The 14,487-nt window shown below is 35.9% G+C and overlaps 1 protein-coding gene across 1 annotated transcript in view; it reads right to left on the reverse strand.

The window, feature by feature from the left end:
- Positions 1 to 26: 26 nt before the first annotated feature.
- LOC141346170 (uncharacterized) overlaps positions 27 to 14,487 on the reverse strand; it is a 56,457-nt gene continuing 41,996 nt past the window's right edge. The window contains exons 3-9 of the mRNA XM_073851082.1: positions 13,703 to 13,883; positions 12,339 to 12,399; positions 10,295 to 10,416; positions 8,204 to 8,448; positions 6,204 to 6,373; positions 530 to 587; positions 27 to 77 (exon numbers count right to left, since the gene is read on the reverse strand). Coding sequence (XP_073707183.1) covers positions 27 to 77; positions 530 to 587; positions 6,204 to 6,373; positions 8,204 to 8,448; positions 10,295 to 10,416; positions 12,339 to 12,399; positions 13,703 to 13,883 — 888 coding nt within the window. The remainder of the gene's footprint in view (positions 78 to 529; positions 588 to 6,203; positions 6,374 to 8,203; positions 8,449 to 10,294; positions 10,417 to 12,338; positions 12,400 to 13,702; positions 13,884 to 14,487) is intronic.

Genomic DNA, 14,487 nt, shown 5'->3' on the forward strand with positions numbered 1-14,487 from the left:
ACTAATCTAAATGTTTCAAATCTCAATCACAAATGCATTGCGTTCTTACCGCCTAGGTTTTGAGCATCAGAATCATCCTGAAGATCATCAGCAAAGGAAAAGAAACAGACCGAGAGGAGAATGAATGAGAATGAGCTGGCTTTTTGAGTCAATTTTAGTACTTACATTTACAGTAATAGAGGCTATATTCCATCTTAAGTCTATAGGCAACCTCTTTAAATACCTTAAGACTTCTGCATGCACTTTAAATGGTCGATTTAGAGGAATTTTACAGGAAATACAGCATTTTTCCCCCCAAACAAATTCCAATTTCATAGCTCAACTTAATGTCTACTTGTAAGCAAAGTATAGACTTTACACGGTCACAAAAATCATAAACTATCAGGATGTGCTACCAACACTACACTTAAGGTTAAGAGTAAGGTTGAAATTTGTTTAAGCATTGTGTAAGTAACCAGCACTGTGACTGATATGACCAATTTAATTTTAAGATTCGATTTTGCACTTAAAAGACTGAAGGTGTTCATACATTACTGGGCTCCTCTGCTTTGGGGGGCGCCTTCTCCCCTTTATCTGCAGCTTTTCTCCTGTACAAACAAAGACAATAACAACAGTTATTTCTAAAAAACAAACAAACAAAAAAAACAGTAATTTACAGCACATTTTACCATAAAGAACATTCTGGGCTATTTACTAAAAGTCAGCATCAGTAGCATTTATATATAATAATAATTTCAATCCTCAGTTTGTAAAATAAAGTAGACAGACACATTTACAGTAATACAGTAAGAATAGTAGGAGTAAGAATTGTCTATCCCTTCAAAGTGGCACACAATGTACTCTATTTATTGATTCACAAACATGCATATAAATATAATCCAGGAAGTTGTAAAGCACTATGGAATAGAGTTCAGGAATTATGTCAGTAATGCAAAACCAGAATTTTACCCGCCTAGTCATGCTTCTTCACAGCTCAAGTAACAAATATTTTTGTAATGAGGAATTCATTTAACAAGGAATTCATGTGAGTGCTATAGATTGCTTCTATTAAAGCCTCTGGCACCCTTGACATTACAAGTTCATTACCAAAGGCCTTTGATCAACAGCTATCTCAGTTACACCCCAGGCTGTTCATTTCTAGTTATGCACGCATCTTTCAGTTTGAAGAGCCAATTTAACAGACTTGAATTGCAATTATGTAATCCAGTATTGCGCTTTGTGGTCATATTATGGATATAAAATGATTTCAGATCTAGGGTTTGAATAGGGGTGGGAGAAAAAACGGATTCTCTGATCCATCGCGATTCTCTCTTCAATGATTCTGAGATTTTTTTTTTCCCCGCGTATGGCACGTGCGCTAGAGACGCGGCGGGATTCATTGCACAGAATTTGCACTGTGAGACATGTGCACATTGCTTGACAGTGTGCTTCCACCCGCCGTGTTTTACTTTAGATATGCTTTCATTTCTGCCATTTGAAATGCAGTACTATTAGACCAATGCGGCTGTAGTTAAATGCACTTGCATTTTCGAATACTTTTATATGAAACTGATGTACACACCGTCAGTTATGTTTTCAGAGCAGGACAAAACATCTGATATATGGAAATAGATCTGTGCATTAGTTTGCTGTTAAAGCAGCCACTGTCTATAAACTCATCAGTAATAATCAAACAGCAGTAATGCTGAGGAAAAAAGAAAAACCAATAACTATTGTCTGTAAACTTTCGGATACTTAAAGAACACTTATTTTAAATAAGTAATTGTTTTAAAACGTAGCCTGCTTATATAATAAAAAAAAGTTAATTTTGCACAAAATAAATTTGATATAAAATGTATATGAAAATGGAGCCATGTGCTAGCCTGGCAAGCCAGACCCACATAAATGTAGGGTCTGGGCACTCTCCATAGACAGGGCTCAACCGGAGGGGTGGGATAAACGGTTGTCTTTCAAACTCCTCTCCACGCAATAGGATAGCGCTACAACCAATCAGAGACTAGTCTGTCAGGTGACGTAGTCAGAGCGACGAAGATTTTTAACAAAAATCAGTGCACTGTGCAGTCTGTCAGCTAAATAATAGACATAGATGGGCACTAAACCTTTAAAAGTAAACAAAAACATGCACAGACAAATCCAAATTACACCCTGCGGCTCGTGACGATACATTGATGTCCTAAGACACGAAACGATCGGTTTTTGCAAGAAAATGAACAGTATTTATATAATTTTCTTTTTACCTTTGATACAAACCCACGTCCATCTGTCATGAGCACGAGTTTAGCATATCTATGATTCGACTCGTCACATGTGAACGCGCTTTGATGTAGTATACGCAAACACCGAAAGGGGAAATATGTAAAAAAAAAAAGTCCAGGATGAGTTTGCGCAAGCAAACGTAATCTTTTTCAGCTTTAAATGGGTTTGAACAACCAGGACAAGCGCAAGTAATTACCATTTTGAATAGCCGCTATATCCACAATCTCTTGTGCTGTGTAAACAATGAGTGTCGTATACACGCCACAGATCGCTTCCGGTGTTTGCGTATTCTACACCACAGCGCGTTCAGACGTAACGAGCTCCTGCTCAGGACACATGGACGTGGCTGTGTATCAAAAGTAAAAAAATATATAAATACTGTTCAGTTTTCCACGCTTAATTCACGGAACCAGGAATTCATGTCTGACTGAACTTATGGTCGCAGGTCAGTCGTCATCATGTTAAGCCCGCCCACCGACTCGTGATTGGCCCGGTACATCTTGGATTTTTCGGAAATTTAAGTGAATTGAGAGTAACTAGACTGACCTTAGAAGCAAATGTAATTTGCTGCCGCTAGGGGCGCGTCTAGATTCTAGGCTAGCCATGTGCAGCAATATTGAAAACTGAGAATGTGATGAATCGTGATATTTAGTTGATGATGAAAATTGTAATTAAGAAGATTGTGAAGATACTTTTAAGATGGCAGTACTGACATACAGAGATGCCAACTATAAACAAAAAGCATAGAAAATGCACTTTTGCATTTTGTTAAAATGTAAAGTTGCACAGCAGAAGAATTAATTGGGGGAAAACTGTAGATCAAGAATCGTTTTGGAATCAGATTATGACTCCCAGAATCGGATCGGATCGTGCCTAAAGGTTCTCACCCCTAGGTTTGAAACTGAGAATCATTTTTATATAGAACTGGTTCCACCTTTAAATATAAAAATAAATAAATAAATAAATATATCCAAACCAAATGACTTTGAGTTCATGAACATCCATTTTTTCCATAAATGCAGAACTATTACTTAACATTAGGCAACACTGCCACTGAATGTTGCGAAGCATACAGCATAACCATTCCTAAATTAATCAGTCTGGTTCTTTTTACTGAATCAAAAATCAAGAGTGATGAATGCAGCAACTTTTTTGGTGTTTTGAATGATTCCACCAAATCATCTTATGTTCATTACGATACATTCATGTGTGATATGACCTGAATGTATGCTTTTAACATCAATCTATCAAGTATTTTTATGATAGAACTATCTTTCCAGATAATGTACTCAACCCCAGTCTTTCTTTCTTCATTCGTAAAGAAATTATGTTTTTTGAGGAAAACATTTCAGGGTTTCTCCAGAGTCTACAGAGAACTACCGACCCAGTGTTTACAAAGTGAACATGCAAAAAAGATCAAACGCCTTTTACAAAAAAAAAAAAAGGTAAAACAGCAATGTAGGGCGATTTTAAAAATCGGAAAATGAGAAGGAAGTTTTTGGACATACAGTACCCTAACTGTCATGAACCAGAATACAAAGAGTTCACGCAGGGATGGACAAGATGAGCATTTGGATAAATAATTTATATACTTTTCATTTTAGAAAATAACAGATCGTTTCGTTAGATAAGACCCTTCTTCCTCGGCTGGGATCGTTTAGAGTCATTTGCAATGCAATGAAACTGCATTTTGGAAGTTCAAACTCGGGGGCACCATAGACGTCCATTATATGGAGAGAAATCCTGAAATGATTTCCTCATTTCACTGAAGAAAGAAAGACATGAACATCTTGGATGACAAGGATGTGAGTAAATTATTTGTACATTTTTGTTCTGAAAGTGAACTACTCCTTTAAGTAATTAGAACTCAAATGAATATCCATATAAATGAAAATGTATGAATTCATATTTGTCACTTTAACTGAACTCAGGACTAGCGGTTGTGCTTGAGGCATTGTTTGTCATTCAGTGTTTCTGTAAAAAAAAAACTAAAAATAATACTGATAATATACTACTACTACTACTACTAATAAAACAGTACAATATTCACTAAGATCTGATAAGCTGCTGGGTTAATGAATATCAATCACGTTCACGTCTGTGTTTGCTCGAACTGATTTGCTGAAATCAAAACAGTGAGGGTAATAGGCAAGCGCCAGTCAATGAGATTATTTCTTCATAATTTGCGCATTAGTTCCTCCTGCTACCAAAAAAATGGAAATGGCTTGAGCTCGTTCATAAAGGCAGAGTAATTCCAAATTAACTCCACTATTTGGCAGGTAAATACAACAAAGAAAATACTTTACATGTCATTTAAATGTCTTGCTCTCCCTCTCTTTGCATGTGCAAAAGAAACACAGAATGACGGCAAGTGGGGCACCTTCACACTACAGACTATGGTGCATCAAATACACTGCGCATCTATTGAGATGAGGACCTCTCAAGCGCACGGTTCAAAATGAGTAAAGGCAAGAGAATTATCTGTATTGAACTTACACTTTTACCCTAATTCAAACACTGGCTAGAAAAATATAATGTTTCAGCCAATGGCTAATGATAGACATGGTTGGCTCGCCTAGCATGTAAATTTAGTATGCAAGTGATTTAATCACATTGAAGAGGGTTGGCAGCCTAATTCAAATAACTCTTACAAGATGGTTAAAGAAATGAAATACTGTACAATTATTTGTACTGTACACCTTTAAAATCTATTCTGTGGCCGATTTGCACCCCCGAGCGATCGGGGTGTGTCGCAAGCGTTTTTTGTTTTTTTTTGTCCAAAAGATCCTCTATTGTGTCGTGTCATTAAGATTATTTGGTGTTCAGACAGCGATGGATAACAGACCGGCCCAATAGGGCCAGTGCCCAGGTTGCATCATCCAGTTTATTATAGAAAACCCCAGAAAAATGAAAACAAATGTTTATTTATATTTAATATATGGGTCCCATATAACCTATACAAGGCCTCTTAGACAAGGATCTTCATCTATGAGGGCTCCATTGCACTACTGTTACTATAAGGCCCTGTGAATATACGAATCCCTGCAAACCTTTTATAGAACCATTGTTCCATCCAGTTTCAAATCATGTTTATTTGAACCAATATTTGAGCTTCTTTCTTTGTGAGAAGGGTATCAGAAAAGATACTATTTAGCAGAATACGAAATAGATTTATTGCTAAGTATTTTTTTTTTAGTTTTGGTGAGAAGAAGTTTCTAGTGCACATGTGTACATAAAACTATTATTATAACTGTCCATCTTCTCTAGGGTCATGCCTGAAAGAAAAAGAAAGAAAGCGGCATAGAGAGAGCAATAAGTCTGTTTTTAGCATTGTTAAGATTTAAAATGTAAACTCTCAAAACTTATACACTTTAATACAGTTAGTTACAGTTAGTTCACGGTGGCTGAGACATCAATAAAAAAAACACCTGTAATTTTTTTTGTTAAATTCCAGTTGTTTTTTTTTAAATAATGAAAAATAGCGGCCAGAAGACAGTGAGTTGATCATAGCCTAAGTTTGATCAATTTGTAGTAACAAACGCAACTTATCGCATCAGCTCTTTATTTTCAGTTTTCATTCAGCATTAACAGCAAGCCAAAAGGGGTAAGGTTTCCACCCAAATGTATAGCCTACATGCATTTGAGATGCTTATATTATGTTGTTGCCCCGTCCATGCAATGAATGCACGTTATTGAATTAATTTATTCAACTATTTTTAGAACATTTATTAAACTGCTCAGGTAATTTCAGTGTAGGCTATGGTACATAGTCATGTATTAAACTCCCGTAACTCACAAACTCCCTGTGATAGCACAAATATTTCGGCTCGCTCTCACTCAAATTATCGTGGTAACTGACTTCTTAAAACTGAGACATGTTTCAATGCTAATTGAGGATATATCCGTGTACACATTTGCTGTATGTTTTGGAATTGTTTTCTACTGACCGTCGTGCCAGGATTGCACTCATCTCTCCCATCAGGCCTCCTCCACTGCTGGGCAAAGACACACTGCTGCGGCTGCTGTCAGCTTTAGGAGGTGCTGCCACGCTGGCCGCAGCCGCACTGCTGCCACTACTGCCTCCTCCTCCTCCTCCTCCTCCACTACCGCCTTCATCCTGCAGGAGGAAGCACTGAGTCAATAACAGCAGCCAGGATTCAATGTGTAAAACATCATAGGAGATCAGGGTATGCATATACACTACCGCTCAAGTTTTGTAATATTTTTTTTAAAGATGTCTTTAAAATATTTTTTAAAAATACAGAAAAACAGTTGTAATGCAAAATGTTATTACAATATAAACCAATGTTTTTTTGTTAATATACTATAAAATATAATTTATTCCTGTGATTAAAAAAAAGCGTAATTTTTAAGTGTCTTAAGTGTCAAACGATTCTTCAGAAATCATTCTAAAATGCTGATTTATTATTAGAATTATGAATGTTGGAAACAGTTGTGCTGCTAAATGTTTTTTGGAAGCTGTGATCCCTTTTCGGGATTCTTTAATGAAGAACAAGTTAAAAAGAACAGCAATTATTCAAAATAGAAATATTTTCTAACAATGTAAATCTATGCTATCGCTTTTTTTAATTTAACACATCCTTGGAGAATAAAAGTATTTCTTTCTTTCAAAAAATATATGTAAATATGCATAAATGTTCTGATTTATTATTAGAATTATCAATGTTGAAAACAGTTGAGCCGCCAAATATCTTTTTTGGAACCTGTGATCCTTTTTCAGGATTCTTTAATGAAGTTAAAAAGAACAGCATTTATTCAAAATATAAATATTTTCTAACAATGTAAATCTATGCTATCGCTTTTTTTAATTTAACACATCCTTGGTGAATAAAAGTATTTCTTTTTTTTTTCAAAAAAATATATGTAAATATGCATAAATGTGCTGATTTATTATTAGAATGATCAATGTTGGAAGCTGTGATCCTTTTTCGGGATTCTTTAATGAATAACAAGTTATAAAGAACAGCATTTATTCAAAATAGAAATATTTTCTAACAATATGCTATCACTTTTTGATTTAACACATCCTTGGTAAATAAAAGTATTTATTTCTAAAAAAAAAAATAAAGAATAAAAATGTATTAACCCCACATTTTCAAACAGTAGTGTATGTTGTTAGAAAACCTTTCTGTTTTAAATAAATGCTGTTCTTTTTAACCTTTTATTGATCAAAGAATCCTGAAAAAAAATATCACAGGTTGGAAAAAAAATTTGCAGCATTTAAAACTGTTTTCAACATTGATAATAAATCAGCATATTAGAATGATTTCTGAAGATGCATGTGACAAATTCTATAATATATAATATTTCTATAATATTTCACAATATCAATTTTTTTTTCCAGTATTTTAAAACAAACGAACATTAAAAATCTTACTGATCCCAAACTTTTGAGTGGTAGTGTATATCTTAATTTATTTTTGGCATTCACATGGAAATGTATTTAGTTGTCTTTCTAAAGTTTCACTGAGGAGAACATTACCATCTTATTACACATCTAGCTGTATACAGTGATTGATATTCACCAATATGTTTTTTTGCTTTACATTGTAACATCAACAAAAAAATACAAAACACAAATCTTACACAACCTTTTGTCCATTTCTATTTTTGTAAACTATTTTTTCTATTTTTTAGTATACAAGTTTTAGATTTGCCAGTGCTTCGTTCTCTGCGTTCTCCAACATGAAATATTGACTTTATCATCCTTCATACCTGAAACACATTTCTGGTCTTTCGATTCTGCGTGATTCACCAGGAAACGTTATGCCATTAAAAATGTGTCATCAAAATGTAACAACTTGCTCAGTCTCTAAAAAGGCTAAATTTCATTTTCAGGTGATGTCACCAAGACCTTAAATAATGTTAGCAGGAAGTGACTCATTATTCTGACATCTGGACATTCTCTTATCACTCATCGTCTCACCTTGGCCACTTTGCGGAGTTTGGCACCTGCCAGAGCAGCAGCGAGACCACCACCTGGTCCTCCTTCCCCACCGCCGCCTCCTCCTGAAGAGGGCAGAGGAGGAGCAGGCGGAGGTGGAGCTCCTCCTCCTGAGGGAGGAGGTCCAGGTGGTGGGGGAGGTCCAGCTGGAGGGGGCCCAGGGGGAGGTGGAGGTCCAGGGGGAGCCGGAGGGCCTCCAGGGGCCAAAGGTGGTGGTGGAGGAATGACTAGAGTACAACAACAGCAAATGATTTTCAAAATAATGTTATTACTAGGGCTGTCAATTGATTAAAATATTTAAATCGCACATTTTTATCTGTTCTAAAAGTACGTAAAATTAATACTTTTTTAAAGTTTTTAATACTCTAATCAACTTGTGCATGGACAAATATAAATGCTTTAAGCAAAGTATGTTTATTATTAGTGAAACCATACTCGACATAGAGCATGAAGACTGGACATGTTTCAGAGGTCATACTTTTTTTTTTTTTTTTTTAAATGTCTATTAGACACATGAAAGAAAAAGAACCTAGAAATACCAGGTTCCCATTACTTCTCTTTCTTTGCACTGAGCAATTTACTTACACAAGTCTGTTTACATTATTTGCAGGACACTTCTTCTGAACATGCAAAATACATTTATTATTTATTATTAAATTTTTTTGCGTCTCAGTGCCCACATACTGTCATTTGATGCAGCCAAGTTCTCAACAAAAAAGTTTCCATTGTTATATTTTAGTGTTTCTGTTGTCAGACAACTTGAGCAATATGAAATAATGTCTGAAATAAATTCTGAATTATGATCATGATTCAATCGCTAAGTAATCATTTACCAGCATCTGGACATAAGTCACTATTCTCTGCATTATAATCATTGTTTTTAACTCACTGTTTGAACGCTTTCACGATCCTTGGATTTTCCAGGAGTTTACCCGTTTAAAATGATGTGAGTCTCATGAAAATGCGTACTAGTAGCACGATTTTTGGTGTATATTTGGTGTGCTACTAATAAGCTGAAATTAACTTTGGCGTGCATATGAAATGCATGTGTTTTTGTCGTGCATATAATACACAGTTTTGGCGTGCATATGTGGCTCTATGCATCAATCCTACAGCACCAATCCTAACGTAGACCGACTCCGCTTGCATTCATTCAATATGTCAGAAGTGCCGGTATGCACAAAAAAGTTCCAGTACGCAAAAGGATAAAATGCAGACTTCAAGGCACGCATGTGCACACATCATGATTGAAGAAAACCTGAGAGAGATAGCCTTTACGGCTAGAGAATTACAAGGATACGGTACAAAACAGTAAGATTTAGAAAGATTATAGATTATATTGATTAGATGTAATTTTCTAAATGTTCTCTGCTTATTACAAGAGCTTGTCACCCAGCAATAAGCACCATTTTTCAATGAAATTGATGAGATCTTTAACAGGGATGACGTTTTTTATGGTGGCAGAAAACTCACTATTTTTGAGTTAAATTAGGAGATAAACTTACATTTGCGAGAAAAGTGTCAGAATTGTGAGATAAAATAAATAAATCTTACATAAAGATGTTAATAGTAATAGGTTTAAATAATATTTCATGCTGTAACTGTAAAGCTAATATAATTTGTCATATGTGATTATGTAGACCTATGGATTAAATCAAATTTATGCTTTAAAAGTAGAGTAATCATAGCAGTTTTCATCCATAGTATGTCTGCGTTTAGCTTCAAATGCCGTCTTTGATGACAGTATTCTATAAAATCCTTATTTCATGGATTTTACCCGTTTACCTCCACTTGTTACCAGTGTTTTGATGCAACTGGCTGCAAGTGATACAACTGTGATGTCTACTCTAAATTGGTCTATTAGACATGATTGTAAAGAACTAAATGGATCAGTGACAGACAGCCCACTTTTCAGATCAATTTCTTTCATAAGGATTTCAAAAAATCTTCTGTAAAATCTTCTGAGCAGTGAACTAGCCTAATTTTTGGTTTGCAGATGTTTAAACATATTTGTATCTATTTTTAAAAATCACCTCAAGTCCTTTCCGTTGAGGTAAAACACTTTCTGCTCACCTGGAGCTGTTTGCCGTTCTCTTTCTTGTCTTTCTCTTGCTTGTTTTTCCCTTTCCTGTTGCTCTTGTCTTTCTCTTTCTAGTCTCTCTCGTTCAAGCTGTTCCAACCTCAGCTGTTCCAATCTGCAGGAAAATAGATGGAGGCATTGCAATTATTTTTACATACTCCAAATTGAAATGAGATTGCACAATTGCAATTGTAACAAAAATTAAAATAAAATGTTTAGATGCATATCTGCCCGTTAACCAACATCAAAAAACAATTAACATGGAAATGTGTTGTTAAAGTACTGAAATACTAACTTAAAATGGTATTTCCAGGTGGTATTTTAAGCAAATAAGTTAAAAAAAATAACAGCAGTTTTAAGTGGAATAAACGATTGGAGAAATATGAAATGTGTCACAAGAGAAATGTCTGATCCATTTAATAACATTCTGAATATTCTTGTTAAAGCAATAAGCCCCAAGAAGCCATGGTTTACAGTGAATTCATAACAGCTTGTTAGAATCTGAATTTAAGACATTTTAAGACTTTAAGGACCCCTGCTTGAAGTCTAAATTATTAAATCCAATAGGAATGATCTAGTCTTTGTCACTTTTACAGTAGTTGCGGGGTGAGATGGCGATTATTTGGTGGGTTTACATATTTTGAATCACTCTGAGACCCTCAAATGAACCAGTATACATAAAACAAGACTTCAAACTTGAAACAGGCAATCACAGAATTCACATAAACAACAGATACTCTCTGTAGTGACACTTGTAAGACTGCAATGTCAAGTTTCGTGTTAAGTCAAGCCTCTATGAAAGCCATTCAAAACATTTCAGTCAAGTCAAGACATGAGTCAACCAGCTCCATGTAAAGTCTTTATCAAGGTAACCATAACAACTAGACAGAGAGAGAGAGAGAGAGAGAGAGAGAGAGAGAGAGAGAGAGAGAGAGAGAGAGAGAGAGCCAATTTGCTTTTTACAGTTTTGTCTTGCTTTTCAAAGAAAAAAAAATTACAAAACAACAATTTAAAAATATTTAACACTGAACATTTCTAACATTCTAGTAGACATTATAGCCTACCAACAAAGCACAACTTAATTTTTATTTTTTTAATAAGTTATTAATAACTGCGACTATTTCTCAGAATTGTGAGTTTATATCTCACAATTCTGACTTTTAACTCACAATCATGAGTTTATATAATGCAATTGCAACTTTATTTCTCAGAATTGTGTTTATATCTCACAATTCTGACTTTATTTCTCAGAATTTTGAGTTTATATCATGCAATAATGACTTTATAACATGCAATTGCAGACTTGTTTCATGCAATTGTGACTTTATTTCTCAGAAGTGCAAGTTTATATCTCACAATTCAGACTTTATAACTCACAATTGTGAGTTTATTTCATGCAATTGCGACTATATTTCTCAGAATTGTGAGTTTTTTACTCGCAATTTTGAGTTTATATCATTTAATTCCGACAAAAAAGGTCAGAATTGTGAGATAAGTCACAATAACCTTTTATTATTTTTTATTCATTGGTGGAAACAGGCATCCACACATAGCAGTTAACTACGTGTAAGCAATGCAAGTTAGAGTTCACCTTGTTTTATGCTCTTCTCCTTTTTATCTACTTTATTATTAAACTGCAAAAAGGCAAAAATACAATTTAAAAAATAAAAATTTAAGTTTAAAAAAGACACCGGTGTTTCATCTTTTGGCCTGCAGTCCTGCAGGAAGAAAGAAGATGAGAACGAGGCAGGGCCGAAGAGGATATCAAGTGTCAGAAGACCTGACCCGGACTTCTGCCCCATCACTTCAGGGGCTCACGGAAAGCTAAAGACTTGAGCGTTAATACCAGTAATCCCTTGAGAGTGTGTGCTTGTGTGTGTGTCTATATAAGTGTGTGCGTGTCTTTAAATGAGGTCAAAGGCTGAACAGGAAAACCATGACTTCAGGCAATTCACACGATGCCACAGGAAGTGAACAAAAACTTAATATAAAACGGTTTCGTTACGTACACCACTACAAATAAACTCAAATTTATACCTTCTCTGTTGTTCCAGCTCTTCTGGGGATGGTCCATTGGACACGGGTCGTGCGGGGAAACCTAAAAACAAATTTCATTTTTCATTATGCAATAAAACCTACAGTCGTGGCCAAAAGTTTTGAGAATGACATAATAATAATTTTCACAAAGTTTGCTGCTCAACTGCTTTTAGGTCTTTGTTTCAGTTGTTTCTGTGATGTACTGAAATATAATTACAAGCACTTCATACGTTTCAAAGGCTTTGATCAACAATTACATGACATTTATGCAAAGAGTCAGTATTTGCAGTGTTGGCCCTTCTTTTTCAGGACCTCTGCAATTGGACTGGGCATGCTCTCAATCAACTTCTGGGCCAAATCCTGACTGATAGCAACCCATTCTTTCATAATCACTTCTTGGAGTTTGTCAGAATTAGTGGGTTTTTGTTTGTCCACCCGCCTCTTGAGGATTGACCACAAGTTTTAAGATCTGGGGAGTTTCCAGGCCATGGACCCAAAATGTCAACGTTTTGGTCCCCGAGCCACTTAGTTATCACTTTTGCCTTATGGCACGGTGATCCATCGTGCTGGAAAATGCATTGTTCTTCACCAAACTGTTGTTGGATTGTTGGAAGAAGTTGCTGTTGGAGGGTGTTTTGGTACCATTCTTTATTCATGGCTGTGTTTTTGGGCAAAATTTTGAGTGAGCCCACTCCCTTGGATGAGAAGCAAACCCCACACATGAATGGTCTCAGGATGCTTTACTGTTGGCATGACACAGGACTGATGGTAGCGCTCACCTTTTCTTCTCCGGACAAGCCTTTTTCCAGATGCCCCAAACAATCGGAAAGAGGCTTCATCGGAGAATATGACTTTGCCCCAGTCCTCAGCAGTCCATTCGCCATACTTTTTGCAGAAGATCAATCTGTCCCTGATGTTTTTTTTGGAGAGAAGTGGCTTCTTTGCTGCCCTTCTTGACACCAGGCCATCTTCCAAAAGTCTTGGCCTCACTGTGTGTTCAGATGCGCTCACACCTGCCTGCTGCCATTCCTGAGCAAGCTCTGCACTGGTGGCACTCCGATCCCGCAGCTCAATCCTCTTTAGGAGACGATCCTGGCGCTTGCTGGACTTTCTTGGACGCCCTGAAGCCTTCTTAACAATGCAGTGGAAAGTTTTTTTCGGGATTAAGTAAATTTTCATGGCAAAGAAGGACTATGCAATTCATCTGATCACTCTTCATAACATTCTGGAGTATATGCAAATTGCTATTATAAAAACTTAAGCAGCAACTTTTCCAATTTCCAATATTTATGTAATTCTCAAAACTTTTGGCCACGACTGCACACTCTATCACATTTGTGTAAGAATATGTGTGTGTGCATCACCTGCATCAGGAATGGAGTTGAGGACATCGAGTGCGTGCATCATGCCGTTGGCGAACAGCGCTGCATCTTCCTTGCTCCCAAAATTCAGTCCCCACACCTGCCGAGCGTCCCGCCACTGATGGAAGTTTGGAGTGGCCTGATTATATTTTAATCCCTTTACAATTGGACAGTTCATCACAACCTGTAGATGAGACATAAATATCCAAATGTAAATAAGCAGCTACTCTTTCATGCTGTAGTTAATTCAAGAAGTTCATTATTCTTTGTGACACTCAATTTAGTGTCCAGGGCTTGTATTCACAAAACATTTTATCTTAACACTTAGAGTTCTCCTAAATAGCGGTAAAAGACGAGACACTGCAGGTGAATAGGGTAAATACAGTGCCTTGCAAAAGTATTCATTTTTTTCACATTCTGTTTTGTTGCAGCATTTTGTTAAACTGCTTTAAATTAGTTTTCCCCCACATCAATTTACACTCCATACACCATAATAATGACAAAGCAAAAACCAGATTTGCAAATTTGACAAATTTATTAAAATAAAACACTGAAATAAGTAGATTGCATAAGTATTCATACCCTTAACTCAGTCCATAGTTGAAGCACCTTTACAGCCTCAAGTTTTAAAATTGTCGTTTAATTTTTTCTTGACATATTAGAGTCAAACATTCTTACAGAGGGAATTTTGGGTATCTCATTTCGTCCCTCCATAATTCAGAAAATACTTAAAACAGGCAGAAAACGATATAATCTCAAACCTGACAGGTGCCTGTAGTGTCTCAACT

This window comes from Garra rufa, chromosome 11, assembly GCF_049309525.1.
Source record: "Garra rufa chromosome 11, GarRuf1.0, whole genome shotgun sequence".
NCBI classification, from domain to species: domain Eukaryota; kingdom Metazoa; phylum Chordata; class Actinopteri; order Cypriniformes; family Cyprinidae; genus Garra; species Garra rufa.